A 26544-nucleotide genomic window follows, 5' to 3' on the forward strand; every position below is an offset into this window, starting at 1 on the left:
CTCACTAGTGCCACTATGAGGCACCATCAGGCCATGAATTGCACAGCTCAAAAATAAATTCAGCTTTATGTCAAATAAGTCTAAATAAATAAGCTTGCTAAAGATAACATAATATTTACAAATTCATTTTATTTAGTTTTAGTTCAGGTTTGTGGGGGGCCAGTACCTATCTTGGCAGCATTAGGTACAAGGTTGGACCAGCCCAGAAGAGGGTGATAGTCCATCATATTTCACTCATGTACACATCCACACTTGCACTCATAAAGAGAGAGTTTAGAATTCCCTGTTAGCCTAAGGTGCACATTTGAGGGGTTGTTGGAGGAACAACAGAGTACTTTGATGGAAAATTACACTGACGAGAAGAGAATATGCAAGCTTCACAAAGACAATGAAGTGGTGTGGGAAATGCAGGATTCAAGCCGAGAATTACACTGACTCCATGGAGAAGTAGCACACCCACAGTCCAAATTAACACTGGTTACTTAAAGTGGAAGAAATTATACTGCTGCTCTGGACCTTATAAAGAAAGGGAGAGAGAGATATGTGCTAACACTAAACTGGAAGGTTTAAAAAAAATAGAAAAATGACAATACCCAAAAGATGGATGGAAAATAAGATCTAACAAGCAGCATGTGTTGGTCACAAAGAATTAAGAAGGCAAGCATGAAAAAGTTTGTTACAATGTGTATAATAAAAGTGATGACAATGATAAACATCCATTTTCTGAAATAGAATTTTTCATTATTTTATTTTTATTCAAGGTGACATACAAGATTAGATCCAACACAACTTGTTCATTTTTTACATCAGGAGCACAGGCAGGTTAAGTGAGTCACTCAGAGTTACACAGTGAGTCAGAGATTGAAGTTTCACGCTTGTGGTTTAAGATCCAGTGTTCTAGCTGCAAGACTATATTGCCTTAATAATACAACAATCTAAGGCAAACAGGGCCATATCTAGCAGAAGTAAATGTAAAGAAAGAACCAGTTTTGGATGGGACATCAGTCCGCTGCAGGAAACACACACAAATGTCTACACGTCAGGTTTACACCAACTTCACATGGGAATACAACCAAAGTAGAAACGGTAAACTTGTGCACACAGGGAAAAATACATGCAAAGGCCAGACAGATTATGCCAAGACAGAGCTTCAAACCAAGGCAGAAGAGCTTATCAATGTGCCTCATAAAACTCTCAATGAGTATGCACACTTTCTTAAAAAAAAGGCTGGTAAATATTGACAGGTATTTTCATAAGATGCAGAATAGAATAGAAAAGAAGAAAACACAATGTGTGTTTAATTGAGCAGGACAAACAGGAGGATCAGACACTGACCAAGACTTTCTACACTGTAATGTTGTCCAAGTAGTACTTCAGGGGGTGTAGTGACAGTGTGTTCAATTATGGAGGGGTTTTAAGTAATCCACTGAAGTTGGGACACCTGTGCAAATTGTTTGCTTCAAATTGTAAGGCTTACTTTACTTTGATTGCTGCAGAACATCTGTAGGTTGTAACCTATTAGTTGTTCCCTGAAGAAGGCCTGTTTGTAATATTCCAAAATTTCTTTTTTTTAAGTTTTTGCTAACCTAAAGTTTACATTTAAACCTCTGGCAGTTTACTGCTTACCCTTTCACCATTTTAGGTCATTCATTGTATTTCAACTGAATTTAAAGAAAAACTGAGGTATTGTAAAATTTCTTACCAGTTCACCCCCTGCTTGCTTTGCTCGGCAGCCACTTCACATCTCTGTCACTTGCGTATGTGGATTTCACTTCCACCAAACAACAAATCTTTTAATTCTCATGGATACGCCTCTTCATTAGGAATAAACACTACTTTTCCCTGATGGCAACACGAATTAGACAATCTACAAGTCTCCGACTTAAAGTTTAAATCCAAACAATATATTCAATCTCTTTTCGCTGCTCCGTTATTTCACCAAGTAATAACTTCCATTTGTTTGCACTAATGCAATCTTTACTATCATTTTTTTGAGACTTTCGAATTTTCGTACTTCCATTATCTCTAACCTGCTCTGCATGGGTATTGCACCAGCATTTTTGAACTCTTTATGACGTTCTACTTTGTCATCTACCCTTTGTCTTTTATTTCCGGCCCCAGGTGTGGTTAAATCTCTTCACGTCACGCGGGACATGAAAGTATCTCGAAAAAGTCATGTCTCGTCCCAGGATTTTTTTTATTATAATAGAGAGATATGTATGTGTGTGTGTATATATTGTCACACACGTGCACATGGGAGGCAGCTAAAGGGCTTAAGTGAAGGCAGTTCATACAAAAAAATGTAGCTCAAAGTGCTTTACATAATGAAGAATAGAAAAATAAGAGACACAGTAATAAAATAAAATAAGTCAACATTAATTAACATAGAATAAGAGTAAGGTCCAATGGCCAGGGGGGACAGAAAAAACAAAAAAAAAACTCCAGACGGCCGGAGAAAAAAAATAAAATCTGCAGGGATTCCAGGCCATGAGACCGCCAAGTCCCCTCTGGGCAATCTACCTAACATAAATGAAACAGTCCTCTTTGGATTTATGGTTTTCACGGAAGGATTTGATGATGACGATGATGATGATGATGATCACGTGGACTTCTGGCTTTTAGTCCATCAATGCTGAGGCATCATGGTGCTTTGAGTAGGTTGATGATGGCGCAGGCCGCCACCACAGAGAAACCGGAAAAAGAAACAGAAGAGGATTTTAGAGCCACCATGAATAGTTATTATGATGAATTGTACATATAGAGTATCAGGATTAAGATAAAGTGAAGTTATAAAAAGGCCATGTTAAAGTAATGTGTTTTCAGCAGTGTTTTAAACTGCTCTACTGTATTAGCCAGGCGAATTCCTATTGGCAGGCTATTCCAGATTTTAGGTGCATAGCAGCAGAAAGCCACTTCTTTTAAGTTTTGTTCTTGGAATTCTAAGCAGACACTCATTTGATGATCTAAGATTACGATTTGGAATATAAGGTGTCAGACATTCCGATATATAAGATGGAGCGAGATTATTTAAGGCTTTATAAACTATAAGCAGAATTTTAAAGTCAATCCTGAATGACACAGGTAACCAGTGTAGTGACATCAAAACAGGAGAAATGTGTTCGGATTTTCTTTTCCTAGTTAGGATTCTAGCAGCTGCATTCTGCACTCATTGCAAGTGATTGATGTCTTTTTAGGTAGTCCTGAGAGGAGTGCGTTACAGTAATCTAGTCGACTGAAAACAAAAGCGTGAATTAATTTCTCAGCATCTTTCAATGATATAAGAGGTCTATCTTTTGCTATATTTCTTAAGTGAAAAAATGCTGTCCTAGTGGTCTGATGAATATGCGATTTAAAATTCAGGTTACAGTCAACGGTTACCCCTAAGTTTTTTACTTCCGCCTTAACTTTTAATCCTAATGCGTCAATTTTATTTTTGATATCTGATGTCACATCCGGGCCTGATCCAATGAGCGATGAACACATGCCCGATCCTTATGACCTCACTTCCTGTCTTCCCCTTTAAAAGCCTGCCCTTTTCCCCTTTTCCCTCAGTCTTGTCTTGGACTTGTTGTATGCACTTCAGTGCTGTATCTTTATAAATAGAACGACTTTGCAGCCGGGTTACGAGATTAAACGGGTGGCTGCCCCAAACCTTTTACTGAGTATGTCTCAACTTTGTGACAATATATATATATATATATATATATATATATATATATATATATATATATATATATATATATATGTGTGTGTGTGTATATGTATATATGTATATATGTGTATGTGTGTATGTATGTGTATATATATATATATATGTGTGTGTGTGTGTGAAAGTACAGTTGGGTTTGAGTCTTACTGACTTTCTGTTTGTCATCAGGTGCTATTTGCTAAACTAGTGGTAGAAGTCAACATGATGCCATTATTTCTCATGACAAAAGACGCTGGATCCAGGCTTACTATAGCGCAGTCAGTAACTTCAGTATAAGACCGAGCTGATTTGGCCTATGAGTAAGTTATAGTACAACAGTCATTACATCAGACTTCCAAAGATTTTGATAGTGGAGTTGAGGGTCACTATCTAGCAGTGACATCTTCTTTGTCCCCTACTCTTTACACTGCTACTCACTATATGCTTATCTTATTTGTTGGGACTTGCGGAACTTTTCTCATCATAAGCTCAGTTTCAAATACGAAGATGGTCATGTTAGCTGCACTTAAGGATTTACTCATATTTAAAATATGGCCCTAAAAAAGATTTTAATGTATTCTTTTGGGGGTCATTTATTCTACAATGCATTCATTCTTTGATGTTTTATTCTTTTTAAATTCTTCGAGTGCAGTCCATTTTCATGGACAGATAGGTTCGCCTAAGAACACAATTAATAAATAGGACTTAATTATGTTATTCATACAGTAAATGAGGATACAAAGCTCTCTCTTAAATAAAAGTAGATTTGACCCGAAGTAATATTTTGAGATATGTGCTTTTCATGGTGTGTAATACACAATAAAATATACTATTGACAGTATATGTACTATTATATACTATTAACAATACATAATGAATATGAAAAAATGACTGAACCTAATAAGTATGCTTTATATATCAGCTTTATTGCCTAAATACACTGGCACTTGTCATTTTCTTTAATTATGTCTTTTGGGTCATTATTTTCTTTATACATTTTTCATACTCATTATTTTCTCACTTATAAATAAGTAAATTTATATATTTAAAATTGAGGAATAAACTAAAAAAAATTATATTATGCTAGCCTCAGTCATCTCATTTGCTTCTTTAAAACTAAAAAGATGTTCTAAACAAATTAAACCGGCTTTCTGCATTGTACTGTCGTCTCCATCCTGCAAACCCTTCTCTTGTTTTTGCTTTGGAGCAAAAACATCCCAATATAAGAACATTATCAATATGTCCTGGAGCAAAAGAAGAAATCGAATTAATAAATAGTCGTTTTCTTAACAGAATGGCCTCTTCTCCTTGCGTCTATACTTTGTGTTGGTAACTAACAATGACAGTTCTCTCTTTGGTGACAACTCGACTCCAGTGGGACGACTCGCTTTGGGGGGAATCCAGCGGATTTGCGCGCGCGCGAGCCCGTCACATTCTGGCAAGCAATATGTTCTTCTGAAGCCGGTATGAGCTGAAGTTTAATTTTTATGGTGGGCCTCATAAGGTTTACAAATGCATTCTTGGTCAAAAAGAAAATGACAAAGTAGTTCTAATTTCTTACCTATCTTGTGGCTGGAAACAGGTTGATCTGATTCAATTCCTCCAGCGTCGCAATAATCAAAAAAATATTTTTGCTGATTAAATACGCTGATAAACCTTGCTCCTTTCATTTTATCCAGAAACCAATCCATTAATCTCGCTCAGTTCGTTTCATTGCCGCTGGGGGTTGGTTGGCCTGCCTCGGCAGCACTGGACGCAAGGCAGGACACTGAAGTGGATACAGTGGGCAAATAAAACCCGCAATACATAACATATATTCCAATTAAATGAAAAGAAAAACAATATTCAAAGTAACATTTTAAAACTGATTGTTAATGGTTTTAAAATTTGCTCTATAAAAAAAAATTATGTTGTGTTTGTAGTAGCTTTGTATATGTATTTGTTTGTTTCCTTGTTACTCTTTCTTGAATGTGCTTTCTGATATGTAACGGCATATTTTCTATTTTCTATATATTTTAGAAGTATGACAATGTAATAATCATCAATTCCAACGCTTATTTTAAAAAGCGAGCCTTAGGATACAGTTCTACAGTATATAATCTATCTATCTATCTATCTATCTATCTATCTATCTATCTATCTATCTATCTATCTATTCTTACAGTGCTGCAGTAATACGTTTAGTTTTATGATTAATTCAAAAAACTTAGAAACAATGTTCAGTCCCTAAGATTAACAAACCCCTTTTCATATTATTTTTCACGTTCAAATTCATATCCGCCAATTTGCATAAACTGAAAAGTTTTACTCAGAATGTATTTTTATTATGCAACGAATAAAGCGCTAAACAATTGCCGAATTGAATAGTGAACACTGTAAATTCAGCACATTTTCTAAATTGCCCAGTAATTTTGTGTTGGTGGTATATTCAGCACTCTGGGAAATCCTGTGCTAAATAATAACAATCATAACGGTGCTCTATATCATTTTGTTTTAAACACATTATGTAGAGATAGTCATGCTTTTTCTAATCTCTGTTATTTTATATAATATGAGAGGATGTCAAATAATTTTCAACAGTTCATGCGTTTTTTTCATCTGTATGTACTGATGTTTCTACGTAAACATAAACACCATTTAAAAACCTGCGAAATGTATTATTGGTCAGAATAAACTAAATATCAGAAAAAAAGTAAAAAAAAGTAAGGTTAATTTTTATTTATTTTTTATCTAATTATATTATGTACTTTTAAAGTTTGTCCCTTAATATTATTTTAATGAATGACTGATTTTTTACAGATGTAATATTGTCCTCCGTACATGTTTTAAGCAAAATAAGAATTAATGTTTGTTTTCTTACCTATTCAAAAACATGCAAGTCAGATTACAAATTAAACGTCGACGTGGTATATTCGTGCTTTTCATTAGAATTCGGTAGAGTACATTTCTTTTACATTTTTTTTTTGTACTCTATCTATTTTTCACTTTTAAGTATTGCAATCGAGACATACAACAGCTCAATCCAATAAATAAATACAAAAAAAAATACATAAAAAAACAACACTTTAAAAGGGCTTACACTTCGATTATTTTTGACTTTATACAATATTATAACTGCTTTATATATATGATATATATATATACATATACATATATATGATTATAATATTGAGCAGCCTGCCCCCCTTCACATGCCATATTCGTGCTTTTTGTCATAAATTCACGAACTACTATTGAGAAATCCTCTAATGTAATCCGTTATTAATGATTAGTGTCATTCCATGTCTCCAACGAATGGAGTTATGATAGAGATTTGGAAATACTGTATATATAATTACACAATTTTGAAAGCAGAGCAAAAGCCAGGTTTAATACCATAGGCTAAGCTGTGTAGCCAAACTAAATAAGTATAACAATATACTATAAATAGGACATGTATGTTCATAATGTATGTTTACAATATAATGTAAAATTACTGAATAAAGGTAAACGTTATTCCCACGAAGGAAGAAAGAAAGAAAGAAAGAAAGAAAGAAAGAAAGAAAGATAAAGGTTTGGCGATCATATACTCTTCATCAGGTGTGTAATCCAAGCATGAAGGCATTTTCTAAATCGACTAAAGAGCTTCATTCATTTATTTATTTTATGTATTTATTTTTACAAGGCCACGATATTTCCAGATATGGAAAACAGCTATTGGTCGTAACTTTGTTCTTCGAGCGATTGCATTGTACTTAAGTAGAATATTTTGCTGCTTCCAAGAAAGACTGGAAAAAAACGTAAAATATCTTTATAATTAACTACTTACTGAAGTATATATATATATATATATATATATATATATATATATATATATATATATATATATATATATATATATATATATATATATATATGTAGTCTTCGGTGGGTGGTGAGTTTTCTTCCTAAATTTAATTTAACCTTTAAAGCATTTATACTTCTACACACTTTTAATTCCCATCAAGCTGCAGTCTGTATTCCATATTTATCTCCTAGATTTTATTACATTTTGCCCCTAGAATGTACTAGGCTTAATAATAATAGTAATAATACCGAGAAGATTTGTTTTCGCGCACTCTTACACATCATCACATTTTATTTAAAATAAATGTATGTACCTACCCACCCACAAACTGTGTATTAAGAGTGTGAGCTAATCTTCTTAATGATGATTTTCATTCTTTCGTAATTGAGGCTTGAGGTTTATGCAATTGATTATGCAACAACCATTGTATGAAGTTTAATGTTTGCAAAATCACTGCGTCACTCCACGCCGGCACTTCAGCGTACCTGTGCCTGTGCATCGCCTTACAAGGATTCCAGAATAATTTTAGGAAACGTTGCTTATTTTTACAAAGTACTTTTCATGATATTTATATTACTCGAATATAAATATTGCCCGAATCACACGGGCCTCGACTGGTGTCATTTGAATTAACATTGTAGAAAAAAAATAAACAACACAACTGCATAAAAATAAAATATTGCGTGTGATAATGATTTGAGTTTTAAGAAATCTCAGGTACGGTATCAAAGTGTTTAACATTTAAAATTATAGCATATGCACATATTCAGTAACACTAGCACTTCTGTGCTACGCTTTTATGATGTTTGCTGTTTAATTTGGGTGATTTATCAACGTCTTTACAAATGTAATAATAATAATAACCGGTCAATGACAATCATATATATATAGGCCTTTATATATATATATATATATATATATATATATATATATATATATATATAGTGTACAATATAAAAAAATTGACAGGAAATAACCGGTTACAATCTTAGAAAAGCATATATACCACGTACAAAATGTTTTGCGGATAACGTGCTAATCAAATGAAAGGAGACCACACATTTAGCCCTCACCTTTATTTTTAAAGGAGCACCACAATGCCAAGCCAAGCCTGTCGGCACCTCACGAATCCTCTTGCATTCCCATAACCCAATTAGACTGCGTGTTCTTTTCCGAATCGTCTTTTCTTTACCCCAGTACATTTTTAACAAGAGAGGAACCCCCAAATAAATACCTCAATGTTTCTCGGGCCTTTTCTATTCGCTCTTCTGTTAAACCTGAATACATGCGTCGAGAACTCAATAGTTCCTTTGTTTACCAATCAATGGCCAGCAAAGACTGACAGGAAATTACGTGGTAGCTGCCAGTCAATTTAAAAATGCCCCCTGCCAGTAGTTTATAGAGTCATTAATCTTAGTGGGATTCTTAACTGGCTTCCCCCAGTTGGCGTAAGACAGGAACTGGCCAGATATGTTGATCAATTGGACTGATCCCTCCCTCCCCAACCTGAAGACGGAGCCGTCTTAAAAGCATTTTTGCAGGCGTGTTCGTATTTTAAACTGAACACTTAATCCCAAAGGAAGAAGATAAATTGCTGATGTACAGTTCCCCAACCATGCACCTGCTGCCACCGCCCCGCCTAAAGGAGATAAATTGATGTTGCGGAATACATTTGGAGGAATAGGCACGGCTGGCACCAGAAAGTTTCCAAGAAGGACACCGGTGCGCCAAGTTAGCGCTCCTTTCCTTAGCACGTCCCGCGCTGGGGGCCCCGAAGTCCCCTTCACTCCCCAACGAATGAATACGCGAACTCCGCTTCCAGACTGAATGTGGGTCCCCCCGATCGCCTCTCTAAGGAACCCCCCGTATTCCTGCTCATCATGGTGAGACATTTGCAGAGCATCTCTTCGCAATTCAGCTTCATTTCGATGGTGGAGCTTCCATAAGATTTGAATATCATTATCGCTGTTTTGCCATTATCACTGCAACTCCTACAACTCCTTATTTATTTCGTTTAAGGCAAAAGACGTGACAACAAAGAAATCCGCTTGAAATTCATGTTCGATCAGACCACTAGCATGGGCGATGGAGTCGCCGAGGAAAGAAGCCACTTCTGTGAATGTAAGACCATTTGCTCGGACAGAGCGCATGACAATAGGAGTCACACCGAACTGGAGAGCCGATGTTCCGAACAGGGACTCGGAAACCCCGCGGGGACTTCCGTGTCTACAGCGACAAAGTCCAAAGAGGATGAGCACGACAAACTTTCTGGTGTTGACCCGGACTACTGCAGGAGGATATTAGTGAGAGGTAAGAAGAAGCGCAGTAGCCGGAAAAAGGTACGGGCACTTAAGGAGCAGAAGTGAACGACTGCTTATTTTAAACATGGCCTCCCAATGTACATACAGAACGTGGAGATGGATTATCATAGTCATACAAAGGCCATAGCAATTACCACATCGCAGAAAATAACGGGAAACAACATAGTACGCGCTAGTCATTGATTTTATATTAAGCTTATTTTATTAATTCCAAATCCCTACGTCGGTTACATTCTCTAGACATTTGGAGAATTATATTTACGTTTATTTAAGTTTTATACACGTTTTCATAACAGCAAATGTGGACTTCTTCTGTTTCTTAGCCTGGTCCCGCCACACCAAATTGTACTTTTAGGAGAGACCGTATACACGACTGGTTTGTACATTTCAGTCGCAGAAATATCTCGTCATTATTGCCCTAACTTTTAAGCTGTTGCTTGCTGTCTGATCATTCAAAATCATACGTCAGTTATATTGTATGATAATGCATTTTTCGTTTGGTAGCAACGATAGATCATCTGTTATTGTTACAAAACTAGAACAAACACGTTATCTTCCGTAATTTATTTCAAATGTTCTGGCCATGAGAATCAGAATTTCTGGACACAAGTTACAACACGGCGCGGTTTAAAATAAGCGTCAGTCAAGTTCGTTTGGTTCGCCAATGCCTGACTTGTCCTAAGGTCTCAGCTGCACATCACTTTATGTAATAAAATGCATAGTTAAACACTGCACTCCCTCTTCAGAGGTTTAACGAAGCAGCCTGCCAACACATACACCACTCTAGCAGAGCGGAAAAAACAAACGGCATTCGGAGGTCTACAGGTGATCTGTACTGAAATACTTAGAAAAGTTTGGGAATCAAAGAAAGGACAAGAGGAAAAGTCAAAGGCATCGTTAGTTGCTTTTACTTTTGACTGACATATTGTTTAAACAAACTGATTTTATGCATTGAGCAATAAATAATCGGAATCTAAAATAAATGTAAAGATACTTAAATATTGTTTGGAAAAGCTATAATATCCAAAAACAAATACCACCTTAGTGGATTTTCATGTTTTGGTTATTTGCGTTTTGTTTTTAAAATACAGATTTAATCCTAGTACACTTAATAATATTTTATCTATTATTTATTATTATCTATTATAAATAGTGCCTTTCACATCTATATTCAATCGACAAACCCACTTAATTGCAAAATGACCTCCAGCAGCCAAACACACCCACAACGCATACACTTTTCTATCTATCTATCTATCTATCTATCTATCTATCTATCTATCTATCTATCTATCTATCTATCTATCTATCTATCTATCTATCTATCATACAGTGCCTTTCATATCTATCTATCTATCTATCTATCTATCTATCTATCTATCTATCTATCTATCTATCTATCTATCTATCATACAGTGCCTTTCATATCTATCTATCTATCTATCTATCTATCTATCTATCTATCTATCTATCATGTAATGCATTTCATATCTATCTATCTATCTGTTTGATATAATTATATTCTTATAATTCCACTTACAGTATGTAAAAATGTGAACAATAATTAAAAATCAAAATATTTGAAATATTTCATGTTCCTATAATCAGTGATATTCCTAGTCTTAAAATAGTTTTATATTTATGACTTGTGCTTGAAATATAACATTTTATGAAATATGACTCTTCATAGTCTCATAATATATATTAATATTTTATATATGTTTATGAAAATTAAATAATACAACAATGTCAATTATCTTAAAATTATTTACATCTTCAATACAGTTATATTTTTTAAATTAAAAATAGAGAGAAATAATTTTATTGTTAAAAATCTATTGTTAAATTTTTGGTCAAATTTAAAACTATTCTGCAAAATCAAAATATAGTATACATTTAAATATGTTATCATTGTAGCAAATTAATATTCCAAGAAACAAACAAAATATTTTTAGTAACTTTTCATTTATTAATTTTCTTATTCTTTCTTTCTTTTGCTTTATTGACATTATTATAATAATGTTAATAACCAAATTAGTTAAGTTGTTTGGTTAAAAACCATTCCTTAAAATCCTAGCAATACACAATTAAAAAATAATTTAATTTTCTATAAAAATACATTTTGTCTCTTATTGATGATAGCTGTTGTCTCAATATCAGTATCAATTAACAAGAAACAGTTAGCATTTTAGCTTGCATATTGTATTTTAACCAATTTCATGTTATGCAATTAAAATTATTAATATGTATCTTGGCCAAAATTAAACAGCTCTTAATGTAATTTTAAAGCGATTACTTCAATTAAATATTTTGGTTCATGTATTTAAGTAGGTTTGTAAAACTATTGTTGTGCTTACTTTTGAATTTAAAGTGCTGAATATTTAATTTTTATTTATCGATACGTATCAGTAGCCAACATACAGTACTATCTTTTATAATATTTACATTCTAAGTATAGCAGTATAACACTTCTTTTCTCCCATTTTATATTTTTCTCTCCTTCTCCTTCCCTAAATTAAATGTGATCAACAAAGACCAGAAAAGACCTTTTTAAAATTCAGGAGGCTTTTGGTTTTCGTGTTAGGCAGCATTAGATAACAGACTCAAAATACATAAAAATGCTGCAAGAAGTATTTTCATGAGAAGAAACAATATATTTTTTTACAAAAATGAATGATGACGGCCATGCTTTGCTGTGTCTGGATTTGTGTTCATGGGGCCACTGGGTGATCCTTAGCAGAGTGAAGCAGTGCTTCCAGTGCAGGACCCTATGTGGGTTTGGCTGACTGATGGGATATTGAAGGCGTGGATTGGCATGACTACGTCGTCTTAGCTAAGCCTGCAATCCCCATGTCACTATTTGTTTTAAAAGCTGACGAGTGAATGCGCTCGATACCTCGTGAGAAGTGCAGGTCAGACAAAGGTCAGTGAGTCTCTTCTGGACGTGATTGACATACTCAAGTTGTACGACTTCTGCTGAACTCACCCAACTGTCCTGCTTTTTGCCGTCCAGTTGATACTAAACAGAAATGTTTTCAAATGCTTTCAAAGACATACACCAATGCTTTGAATGATCAGTACACCGGATAAACATAAGCTGATTCAGCTTGCATATGCTTTAATCCAAACTGTTTCTTCATTAATTTATTTTGGGATTGTAAACATAAACTATATAATAAGAAAGCAGTAAGCTGTTGTATTAATTTTGATATAAACAAATGGATCATGAAAAATAAATAGGTCATAATATACAGTCTGTATCATTATAAATGTGAATGCACACAACCCAAACAAAAAGACCTACAGGTGTTGTGTGCCAGGAATAATGTACGTACAGATAATATTGGTGAAAAAAACCCTGCATAAACTGAAACGTTTTACTCAAAAGGTATTTTTATTGTACAATGAATAAAGTGCTGAGCAATTGAAAAACTGTACTGTAAGGTTATAGTTATTACCAGAGGGCTGCTGTGACATCCATTGTTTTTCACATAATCCCCTTGTTTGTCTCCAGACTTTGAATTTTTGCTTTCATAACTTGTTAGTTAGATCTAGTTTGCTTTTTAGAATGCATCATGAAGGTGTTTGCTAGCAAAGACGCTTACTAATTAATATACACTTGTTATTGTTTGCTTAAAGCAAGCACATAGATAGATAGATAGATAGATAGATAGATAGATAGATAGATAGATAGATAGATAGATAGATAGATAGATATGAAATGCTCTATATGATAGATAGATAGATAGATAGATAGATAGATAGATAGATAGATAGATAGATAGATAGATAGATATGAAATGCTCTATATGATAGATAGATAGATAGATAGATAGATAGATAGATAGATAGATAGATAGATAGATAGATAGTTTTGGCCTTGAGAAAACACATAAACATAAAAATGTAAGAGTGCATGACTTATCACATTAGAGAAAGGTACAGCAAGTAGCTAAATGATCTTCTAGTTTTTATACTGGAATTAAGTGGAAAATGAATCAAATTCCTAAACTAATTAATCTTTTTTAAACTTTGACCAATGACAGCATCTTAATGAATATTAAGTGAAATGTATTTTAATGCTTAAACAGCTAATGTAAAACCAATTTAGTCAATCCTATTTTATACTGCCTTTTCCAAGGTGAATACAATTAAAGACCATTTAATGGAAAAGCAACAATGGCTTTGGATTCAATTGAAATCATGCTCAGTGTCATGCAGTTTCTATACAATTGAATGATTTAATTTAACATATACAAAATGGCAATACTGGACATAAAGCAGAAAGATCAGCGCAAGAATACAACAATATAAACAATAAGGTTAACACGGGGGATTCTAACAAGTATTCTTTTAACTACAAAATTGCCATGTGACGCAGTGTGCCAAATTAACTCCTGCAGATACCTGCATGCAGAAGAAGCCTGTGTTCATATAGTTATATGAATGAAACATTATTTTTATCTCGTCTGTATTCTGGCAATGATTGTTATTTACTTGAAAACAGAGCAGGATCAAGCCCTTATTACACATTAGATTATTGTAGCTGTTGTATACTCAGTTTTCTGTTTATGATTTAGAACGCCTATCAAGTATACCTCTCTTTATGCATATTTTGCACAAGAACGAAACAACACGAAACTGCGCGTTATATGAAGTGTACGGCTGTCGCCCCTCCCCCAAACCTGACCTTTCGCAGCAACGCATTGTCTTATTTGGGCCTCTTAATGTTAAATAGACCGTGGAAACAAATGCCCAACGTAAGACCTGTTTGCAATTCATTGTGTTTTAGAAATACATAAACCTAAAATTAACAACAAATTAAGATTGTGACACCAGGTCCTTTACCGAGCTGCTGCTCGCTGATTTCAGTATGATGTTGGAATTTTGTGTCAAGATAGATAGTTAGATGGATAGACGAATGAAACAGCTGGGCTTGTGCATCCGGATCGCAGTTGCTTTTCTAGACAAGTGCAGTTGTCGACTTGTCTCCTAACCTTTTGAGCTAAATAGGAGTTATCAATATGTAGAAGTAAGAAAGTGATTCATGCAGTAGATCGGGCAAAAACACAAAAACAGGAACTGGGAAACGCTGACTAACAGGAATCGTGTCAAAAACTAGCACGACAAATATCGAAATATTCGTTGCAATTAAAATGACAAGAAGTGACCAATTAATATATAGAACAAAACAAAACAAAAACATTGCCAAGAGAAAATAATATCCTGTCATTTATTTATTATCCAGTCCAGAGATACTGTATCCTTCCATATTTTACTTTGTGACGTGTAATTCCATCGTAACAAACGGGCAAAATATTATTTTTTGCTTTACAAAAATATGTCTTGCTTAATAAAAATATATGGGTTACACATGTTATGTACATTTATTTGATAATGTATAGCAATGACATAAATAAGTGATTTTTTTCAAAGGTACACTCAACTTAATGTTTGCTTCACGTTTTCGTGTTAAATTTGCTCGAGAAAAGACGATAGTAGCAAGAAAAGAACAGGCGATTGCACAAATGGTGTAAACGAAACAAACAAGAATACACGCACACACAACAATTTGTGAAACAACAATTCTACACGCTTAAAATAATGCTTCTAAAATGACATTTTACAGGGATGTGTGATTTTCTGGTAGAACTCCTGATTGACAAAAACTATTTAATTCTGGGAAGAGGATATGAAATTGGTTCTCTGGTCTTTAAAAACGGTTCCTAATTTGTGGACACAGACATCTTTAATAACAGTATGTTTACAGGTCTGAACCTGGGTTATTGTATACAGAAAGTGCTCTTTAAAAATTGTGAGCCCATTGATATTTTATGGGGCTGTTCTATTCATGGACGCTGTTACTTATCTAAATAAATAAAAGTTCTATCTGAAATCTTCACGTAGATGATGCCTTTGGTAACCACAAATTGTTCCCCTATGATCCACTTCAGCACCTTTACTTTCAAGAGTGTAGTATTTCGATATTCTTAGTTTTTCTTATATGATATCATAACTCATCCCAATCAGATATATGTGATTGTATTAACTATGAGAGTGAGACGCAGGCACCTATAGCAGGAAAAGCCTGAAGGTAAAATAAATAAATCGTGTTTAAAAATAAGGGGTGGATGTGCGAGGCTCACACATGCTGCATTTTGAATCATCTCCTGTAAGACCAAATAATTACGTCTACCGGGATTTTAATCTATGAGTTCCAACTGGATAGAATGGAGTAACAAAACAGGAATAACTGCATTAACTTAAACACAAGGACACAGTTAACGAGTGTTAACAGAACACAGGTAATGCTCATGAATGCAGTAAAAATCTGAATTACATTGTGCGAAATGTAAGGTGCAGCCATTTTATTAACCCCGAGGATCCAGCAAAATCTGGTGCAAATTAGTTTGTAGATGCGACGTCAAATAAACTGCTGAGTATGTAAAATTGGGCATTATTAAAAAAAATAAACAAATAAACTACGCACCTGAAGGTTAGCGTTTGTCCAAAAAATCAGGAATGCATCAGTGCATAAGTCTTTATTCCATCGACAAACCCACTTAATTGCAAAATGAACTCCAGGAGCCCAACACACCCACAACGCACACGGACTTGCTGTTGTAAGTTGTTGTATAGTTGACTGATGTTTTTTGTCAATAAAGTTTGTTTAAAAAAATCTATCTATCTATCTATCTATCTATCTATCTATCTATCTATCTATCTATCTATCTATCTATCTATCTATCTATCTATCTATCTGTTTACAGTTTGTTTTTAGGGGAGCTTGTGGGCTCAGTTGTGTTTCCAAAAATATTTAACATGAAAAGTATTTATAATAATATAATGTGTAATAATATAATGTTTGATAATATAATAATATAATGTGTAGGTTTTTGTATAGTTGATCTATCTATCTATCTATCTATCTATCTATCTATCTATCTATCTATCTATCTATCTATCTATCTATCTATCTATCTATCTATCTATCTATCTATCTATCTATCTATCTATCTTAGCAGTTCAACATGGTAAAATCAGTCTTAATATGATAATTGTGTTAAAGAACGGGTTTCATGGATGTAAAGGATCAATTTATATTTTTATTTCAAATAACATCATTAAAATTTCTATTCTGTACAAAAGGAAGCATACATACAATATCAACCTTAGATCTGTCCACAAGAGTCAATCTATCAGAACAGACACATTATATGTACATTTAGGTTATTGCCTGCACTCTGACTTGATGCCAAAACACTTGCGACCTTTTCTTGTAACTTTTTCTCCAGTGATTTTTTTTTTTTTTGTATAGTATTAAAATGTAGTCTTGTGTGCTTTGTAAAGTATTAGTAATGCACTTTGTGAAGTAAGCTATACTATATCACATAGTAAAGGACAAAATATTAGTCAGATAGAAAAATAAATAATACATCTGTTTTCTGGTTTTCTCTCACAAAACTGTGTCACTATAAAAAACTGAAAGTAAACAACAGAAATATACAGCAATCCATCCATAGAATTTCCAAACTCCTGGGGAAGCCACAGCCTATCCCAGCAAGCACAGGGCACAAGTCAGGAGCAATCCCTGGACAGGTCACCAGTCCATCACAGTGTGAACACACAGACACACATTGACACATGCATGTTAAAAAAAGTTGTTTATTAAGTCAAACTTGTTGCAAAGAAACAAGTTTGGGAAAACTAAGGGCTGTCTCTGTTTACATTTGCCAAAGACGGACAGTGGTGTAGAGGATTTTGATTTTGCCTTGAAACACTTGGACCCGGGTTCAGCTCTCAGCTGATTTACTTTGTATGTGTCACCTGCATGTTCTTTTGATGTTTCCATGATTTTCACTAGACATCTTTCTGGACTGACTTCACCATATGATAAATTCATATCCTGTCATAGATGCCTCTGCCTTGAACCCGTTATTGTTGGGACGGACAGGCCGCACTAAACTATTTCTGCGAAAATCTGATTCTGAAAATGATGGATGGGTAAATTGATCTACTGTATTTGAGCCAAGTCACCTGTCTAATATTACTTGCCATTAAAATGGTGTTGCAGTTATCATGGATTGGATTTTATCCTACTGATTTGCATTGTATCAGTTCCTCCAAAAATGATCACCTAATGGTGTGCTCTATGAAGGTGCTATATAAAACAAAAATATAATCATAGCATTTGTTACATTATATTTCAGATCATAACCAAACCCTTTGCATTAAATAAAACACTCACAACAAACTACTGGAATGTAAAAAAATCTTAGGTGCTGTTAGGAAGAGGGAGAGCATTTGCTGGAGTTGGATTGTGCATTCAATGGGGGCTTAGTTTATGGATCCTAGAATTTGATACTCAGGCACATTACTAAATGTAAATGTAGGGCATTTGTGACTAACTTGCTAAATGTCCTGGACTCTGATAAATGAGTCTTCAAGAAAGATTAAAATATTTGTAAAAAGATTTAAAATAACTCTAAATCAATGGGGAAATGAATATGGGTGATCATAACCTTGTGCAAAACTTTGATAACTGCCTATACTGTATATGCTTAGTGAAATCAGTAAAATTGTGGATTGAGGTGAGGACCTGTTTAGCTCTGGTTTCTCTGTAGCAGCCAAAGTAGCTTGGATTTGTTACGGTTCATCATGATGCACTAGATGACATGCCTTTTTCCAAATATAAATGCAGAAAAGTTTCATGTGCACATAACCAATGAGAAGAAAAATCTGTATAGAGTAGATGATACAAAATATACAGTAGATCTTAAAGAATTGTCGTGTCCTTTAATCACAATACAGTGTTTTATGCAAAAAACTGATTTTATTGAACAACTAATTACTTGAAACAGATAAACAAGATGAGGTGAAATATTAAAACAAAGCATGACAGAATAACAAAATCTGTTCTGCCTCTGGGCCTGACTTCACAGGTCTTGAACCCAAACTACTGGGTGGATCGTGGACTTTCTTTGACTTCAAGTACAGAGGAAAACTTCCTTATATAATCTCTTTCATCTTTCTGTTTCTGTTCTGGTCTCGTTTTCGCTCACCATGTAAACCCTTCCTTTAACTCGCCTTGTGACTCTAAACTCACCGAGCCTTAAGACACTAGAGAGCTTTGAACCATGTACAAGTGTCACTGCTAGGCTAAGGATTATTTTTACGTTATGCAACATGGATACCAAGCTAGAGCTCCTCTTAGTGGCCTATGATGCTTACCAACACTCCTGTGATTTCAATAGTTTTAGAAAGGCAATGATTCCAACCTCACTCATCTCACTATCTTGGACATTAAAGGAATAAACTAGTTTATGGTCTCCTAGCTTTGGAACCTGTGTTGCTGTTTTATGACCTAGATGTCTTTTGAAATCTCTCAACCCCTTCAAGGCTTAGTCCCTTTCTTGCAGAAAGGTTACCTCCTGGATTGCCAGCCCTCTAGCATCCTGGAGAACCTGTTACTGGGTTACAGGGATTAATTAATGCACCTTGGCAGTTTCTTTCATCCTACAATCACATGACAACATGTGTCATCTTTTTCACCACGTAATTTCTTTTCTCTCATTCTTAGGGCCTTGAAGTTCTTTGCTCTTGCACTGCCTGTACATCTCCTTTCCACTTGGTCATCCATCACAGTGCATATAAACAGTTGAACAATTGAATCGAATGTTATTAAAGCAAATTTTGAGCAGATTCATCAAAGTCTTGAATAATCAAATTGGAATAAAGTGACTGCTGAAATATAATAGGCATATGTAAGCATACACATCATAAAATGTTGCTCAAGTCTGTAAATAAATTAGAAGAATAAGAAAATGAAAACAGTCAATAATGTAATTGCTAAGAAAATATTTGAGGAAATAGCACCAGTACAATGAGTACAAAACATTCCCACCACTCACCATATTGCTTCCAAACATTTGACAATGGCAATTAAAAAAAAAAGAATTTAGAAATGTGCAAAAGCAGTTAAAGAAAAAAATCATTGACAATGCAAAAGTTAACCCTAAGCAGTAAGAGAAAGGTGGCAAAGTGTATTAGAGGAAATTAAGATGGCCATGAAGGACAAAGTGCAAAAACAAATACAAAAATGAGGGTAAAGACTAAAGAAAAGTTGAAAATGCAAACTAAAAAAATGAAAACACAAAGTAAAAAAAGATGAAAACGGAAGCTAAAAAAAATTGAAAATACAAACTAAAAAAATTAAAATCCAAACAAAAAAATGGAAAACAATGATATAAAAAATAAAATGCAAACAAAAAAAGATAAAAAAATTAAATAAATAAAAAAAAATGGAATCAAAAATCAAAATGGGGAATAGAGAATGGGGAAGTTGATGGATTAATGGTGAGAAACAGAAAAAAAATCCAGGCAGGCCTTCATTGAAGTGGACTAGTCTTCTGAAAACATTTCCCTTCACTTTTCCAGTTTACAGCTGGAACTTTAAATAATAGTGCTCCTTGTTCAGATTCAGACAATTATGGAAGTCTGGAGTTACCGGTGTCAAATATTCTACTCCTGTCCATCTCAAATATGCGTCAAAGTAGACGTGCCTTACAAGAATCTGTTTGTGAAAGGGGAACAGCAGCACTTCAAAAAGTTCAAGCTGCCATTATGTTCTGTATGTGATCTTTTTATAACAGTAACAAATAAAAATAACAGTACCAATCAGAGTATCACATAAGCAGTGATTAGAAATGGGTGATCATTCCTAACTGACATGGCAACTTCAGTGCACAGATGGAATGGAGTGTGCGGAAACAATTTCTCAGCAGATTTTTCATCTGTGATTAGTGAGATGATGCTTTGATCTTCAAACTGGAGTTTAAATGATCACACTTCAGAAATGGCTGAAATAGAAATGATAATGAGACGGCAAATATAATGTAATATGTGCTGCTCCCTCACAGATCCACAGTCCTGTGTTTGAATCTGGTCACGGGCTCTGTCTGTATGCTGTTTGCACATTCTTTCTACACATGCTTGAGTTTGAAGTACACTGGGACATGCATTGCCACCCAAAAATGTACTCAGTATAAGTGAATGTGGGTGTATGTGAGCGTACTCTGTGATTGACTGCTGACCAGTGCTCCCGGCGTAGCTATGGGCCACTCAACCTCAAACAAGATGAATGTATTTGAAATTTGCTTGTGCTTTCATTTTCATTTTTCTGCTTTGCTCTTCCAAAAATGCTGTAGGAAATAGTAAATTTTTCAGTTCATATTTTAATGACATTTTAACCTGTGAAAACTCAAAAAGATATCCCAGTAACCAAGTTACAAAAAGATCAAAAGATTTGAAGCTTACGAAAAGAGAATAGTTATCCTATCATTAAAAAGGATGGAATTAAATAAATTGCTTGGACTGAATTACAGTTGCCTAAAGACTACTCAAGGAAACTCATAGCCATAACATATATACTGTATATGTTGGGTCTCATAGCATACAGAAAAAACTGCTAAAGACTGAAAAATAGAAAATGTTCTGTTAAATAACAGTAACTAGTGTGATGATGGGACATTTATCCAGACCAGGACTGATTCTTATATTATACTTCACCTTACCCACTGCTAAAGAAAATTCCATCTGGACTTATTATTTTATATTGCAGATATGGGGATAAAGTCAGGGACATTTTCTTAGAACATCCTGCTTCCTAGACATGATTTAATGTTTTCCCACTTTGTGTGTTTCTCCACATTTGCAGATGCCAAAGGCACTATAAGAGAGATTGTTCTTCCGAAGGGTCTGGATCTGGACCGGCCTAAGAGAACTCGGACGTCATTTACTGCTGAGCAACTGTACCGATTGGAGGTGGAATTCCAGCGCTGCCAGTACGTAGTTGGACGGGAGCGGACAGAGCTGGCACGGCAGCTGAACCTCTCTGAGACCCAGGTACTAAGGGGGTGTAGCGCTCAGGTGATGGAATTTTTGCAGACACCTTGTCAATGGCATTTTTGATGTCTCTTTGCAACTGCTTTGGCTCATGTTATGGATGCTTTTGTATTACAGTGATCCCCCGCTATATCACGGTTCAACTATCACGCCCCTGCTATATCACAGATTTGTCTGTGGTACATATCTAATTTTCTATCGCGGAAATCTGCGGTTTTGTAGTGATCGTTTTTTATGTATTTTTGACAACTTTTTACGTTGAAATAAGCATTTTACTATACTAAACTATTAATAACAACAGTGTATTACTGTAATTATAACATATATATATACCTGTACTGTATATAAATAAAAATGGAGTACAAATTCAATAAGTACATCCTACCTGTGGTGTACTTTGCAGCCAATTCATAACAAAGCATGCGGTTTTCAGCAGTCACTACGTGAGCTAGACAAAAGTTCATTAGAACAATATTATCAATATTATACTTTATAATAACTAACATATGCGTAACATTTAAGCAATACACTAGTAAATCATTAAACATACTGCTACGTACAGGAATACGTAGACAGACAGAGTCGCAATTCATAACGGAACGTACATACGCTTTTCATTTGCCACTACGCGTGCTAGACAAGAGTTTGTTAGAACAATATGTATTATAATTTATAATAACTATAATATAATTGTAAATATTGACTAAAATCTAGTAAAAAGTCAATATGTATATAAAATAATGAACATTTAAGCAATACAGTAAATCATTAAATATACGTACATTGTACACTATGGTAGACAAAGAGTTTCATGTTACAGTACCCAGATGATTTTTTACAAGGCCCGTTATTGGCTGAAAGAGGAGACTCAACCAATCAGAGCGGGATTTTCATTCTCTTGGGCTCTGATTGGCTGCTACTAATGTGGTGTAATCTCGCAAGAACAGCGCGCGTGGGTCCTCAATGCATCTCAGTTCTCTGCATATCGCACATCTTGCTTGTGGTCCGATTGTTGTGAGCAAACTTTTTGTGAACTTTTCGTTTTGTTTTAAGCCCTACGATGGCCGTCCTTCTATATTGCGGATTTTCACCAATAGCTTTTGGGTCTGGAATGTAACTTCCGCGATAGGTGGGGGATCACCTGTATACTATATCCAGTAAGGTGGATTGGCACATGTTAGAGATAGGAATCAATATATTATATAAATTGTGTGTTTACTAGCAATTCTTCCTCATCATTAAATATCGGTTTCATATTATTTTCACCATGCAGTTGATGGAAACTCTAATTAAATAGTATAAAATGCCTTTACAGATGACTGTTTAATAATGAGAGATAAACACTAGAAAAAAGTCACATTGATTTATTGATATGGCTGTGAAACCATTTAGCAGTGTAAGCAGTACGACCTGACTTATTTAGAATCCTGAACTGATTCACTTATCTGGGGTTTTTTTTGATATATGATTGCTATGCATATTCATTTTTGGTTTGTGGTGTATGTGTATTAAGATGGATACAGAGTTATTGCAGTTAACAGTGAATATAGCCAATGCACACCTGCTCTGGATTCTTTAATTTGGTCAAAGTTGACTTGTTCCTCTTGAGTAGAAATAGAAATGTCATGTTTGTGTTTCATTACAATGTATCCCATCTGTTTACAATACTTAACTGAACCGAAAGGGATACTGGGAAAAAAATTAAGTTTTAATTTGTTGTGAGTGCATTGTTTTCTTTTTCTTTTTTTTTTTTGAGTGAAACATAAGAGTCACTTTAGATCAAATCAATGTTCCCTCTGGAGTAACTAGTGCTGGTCATAGCAACCTTGAAAAGAAGTAAAATTGGTGCATACTTAGTTGTAGCATGGTTTATGAAGAGAACAGAGTATGAAGCTTTTACTGTAGAGTTCGGGTAGCACAGTACTATTGTATTGGCCCTCAGTTTGATTCTAAAATAAGGTCTGATTTATGTTTTCCATGTCCCTTTGCTTCAGGGGATGTCCAAATGCATGCTTTTAGCTTAGTTAATGTATCTAGTTTTCTCCACTTTATGGTTCTGTGTGCGTTACTGTGTTTTTATGTACCTTTGAACTGGCATCTCTTCTAGGGCTGGTTCATGCTGTGTGCTCATTCTTGTCCTGTATATATTCTTTCTGTTATACTGAGTTGAAAGTAAGTCAGTAAGAAGAATTATTATAACTCACTGTCTTCCCATAGTGATTTTGCCAGTGATTTTATCTAATAAGAACTTATGAACGTGAATACAGATATTTTGCTCATACCGAATTGCCCAACACTAAATAAATTAGGTCTTCACCTTTTGTCTGTGATCATCAATTTCTGAAAATGTTAATTTGGAATCACAAGAGACTGCAACTTGCTCAGGCAACATCAGGCAGAAACCAACTAGTTGTCATCATGTCCTGACAAAACAAAGGGAAATGAGAAAAGTGTCTGTGCTGCATTGTACTGTATGGAGTAATCCATGGTGATTTAAACGTAATGCATCATCCATTCCTGAATTGTTTCATTGAGAGTGTGCACATAGATGTCCATCGTATGATTTGGCAAAGTATATAGGGACATTTCTTGATTTCTACTGGTACTGTGGGGAAAGGCATTGCCTCAGACTCTAAAATACTGAAATGAAGTAAATGGTTGTTTTATTTAAACTTAAATTGGGTACAGTTTCTTCAGGAGACAAGGTCTGGCACCTGGCCCAGCCACTACCTGAATGGAAGTTAAATGTTCTCCCTGTGTTTTTAAACCTGCATCAATATGATATGTTAATTTCAAATGCTCAATTAGCCTTCTGCATATGAGTGAATATCCTGTGTGATGGACTTGCACTGTGTTCAACATTGATGCTGCTATGGTAGGCTTCAACCCCCACACCCTTGATGTATATCATGTGATCTTGAGAATATTATGTTATTCTTCATGACACAAAGTGGTGATTTTTTTCCCCCAAATTTTATTTTCTTTTTAATTTTTAATTCTTCACCTTTGACATGCTTCAGATGAAAGTTATAAAAGTGGCATTCATTATTTTAAAAAGTCAATGCACCATTTAGTAATAGTATCTTCACATTGATGGTCATTGTAATTAGTGCAAAAAGTACAGCACACACACACAGTCACATGGTATACACACAGATTCAAATGCATTCACACAAGCAGCCCAATTACCAATCCATATTTTCTGAAACTACATGCTTTAAATGGCAGCACACTGGCACAGCAAGTGGAGTTTCCACATCACGTTGGTTGGCCCTGAGTATCATCCCGAGCTGGGGAGTGAGTGCCGAATACGGCTTCACACAATGTTCCTGTATGAAGACATGCAGTTGGGTTGATTGGAAAGCTCACACTGGCTTGAGTCGAAGTGTGCCCTGTTGCCCTGCCTAAGGTTTGTTCCAGGTGCAAATTCCCTGCACTCCTGCTGTAGAAAAAGTCATTTGTTCTTTCATTTTCATATTCGCTTAATTTAGTCGAGGGTTGTAGGAGACAGGAGCTAACCTGAGCAGCACTGGGTGCAGGGCAAGAAACAACCTTGGGTAGAATGCTAGAGCACATTCAAGCATACACGTATACTCTAATTTGCAAATTCCAGTTATGCTAACCAGTGCACCTTTGGGGATGTGAGAGGAGAATTTCACAAGGACAATGACCAGGTGTGGAATTTGAACCCAAGACACAGAATATGTGAAGCTAGCTTGTCTTTCCTAGATAAATGTTGAATAAAAAACAGACTGATAGTAAAATCTCAAGATTGTGGAACATGCTGCAGTAAATGAGTGATTATTTCATTTTTACAGTATGAATAATACTTTTGAAAAAGCACACAAGTTATAACAAGACTCACATTAGCCTTATTGAGTATCCCACTGAACAAAGCTGTGTTTTTATTTTGCCTTTTGTTCCTGGATGTATTATGGGGACAAGTGAATTTTGCCACCAGTACTTCTACTCACTTTAAATATGTTGTCTATTACCTGTAGACCAGGGGTCCTCAATCACGGTCCTGGAGGGCCGCAGTGGCTACAGGTTTTCATTCCAGCCAGTTTCCCAGTTAGACCTCAGTCCTTGCTGATAATGAAACTTGGTGTTTAACTATATGGCTTGTTAGCACTTTCATTCATCAAGGACAAATTTAATTACATTGTAGATCAGAGATCCTCAGTTACAGTCCTGAAGGACAGCAGTGGTTGCAGGTTTCCACTTCAACCAATTTTTTAAAATAGAGCCCACTTATTTACTACTAAAGCAATACATTTTTTGGCTTAAATTTAGTTCTCTTGCCTGTTACAATTCAGAACCCTTATTTGCCTGTTTTAGATTTAGCACCTGTATTTAAATTTTTTATTGTTGCCTGTTTTGTTAAACAGATATTAGTTAATAATAAAATGCAGATAACCAATAAACCAGCAGCTCTCCAGCCGATGTGTTTCCTTTTAAACCTGTGCATATGAACCATTAAAAGTATCTGTGTTTAAAAAAAAATGTTTAGAAATAAATGAGAATTGGAAAGAGCATTAAGTTTAATTCTGATCTAGTCCACAAAACACTTGGATAATGCTCTCAGGTAAAGAAGGAAACCAAGTTTCATTATCAGCGAGGACTGAGTTCTAATTAGGAAACCAGTTGGAAGGAAAATCTGCAGCCACTGTGTCCCTCAGGGACCATGATTGAAGACCCCTGCTGTAGACTATCGCACTTTAAAAGACTCAGTGGTGACACTCAGTTAGACTACAGTACACTATGGAGAGTTTGCACCAGTAGATTTTAGTGCAAATTAGAATATT

The 26544-nt window shown here is 35.0% G+C and overlaps 1 protein-coding gene across 1 annotated transcript in view; it reads left to right on the top strand.

Annotated features, from left to right (window-relative positions):
• The first annotated feature begins 9383 nt into the window (after positions 1-9383).
• The window catches only part of vax2 (ventral anterior homeobox 2), a 122694-nt gene continuing 105533 nt past the window's right edge, over positions 9384-26544 (top strand). The window contains exons 1-2 of the mRNA XM_039751951.1: positions 9384-9824; positions 21552-21739. Of these exons, the coding sequence (XP_039607885.1) occupies positions 9572-9824; positions 21552-21739 (441 nt within the window). The 5' untranslated portion in view covers positions 9384-9571. The remainder of the gene's footprint in view (positions 9825-21551; positions 21740-26544) is intronic.

Source organism: Polypterus senegalus, chromosome 4 (genome assembly GCF_016835505.1).
Source record: "Polypterus senegalus isolate Bchr_013 chromosome 4, ASM1683550v1, whole genome shotgun sequence".
Taxonomy (NCBI): Eukaryota; Metazoa; Chordata; class Cladistia; order Polypteriformes; family Polypteridae; genus Polypterus; species Polypterus senegalus.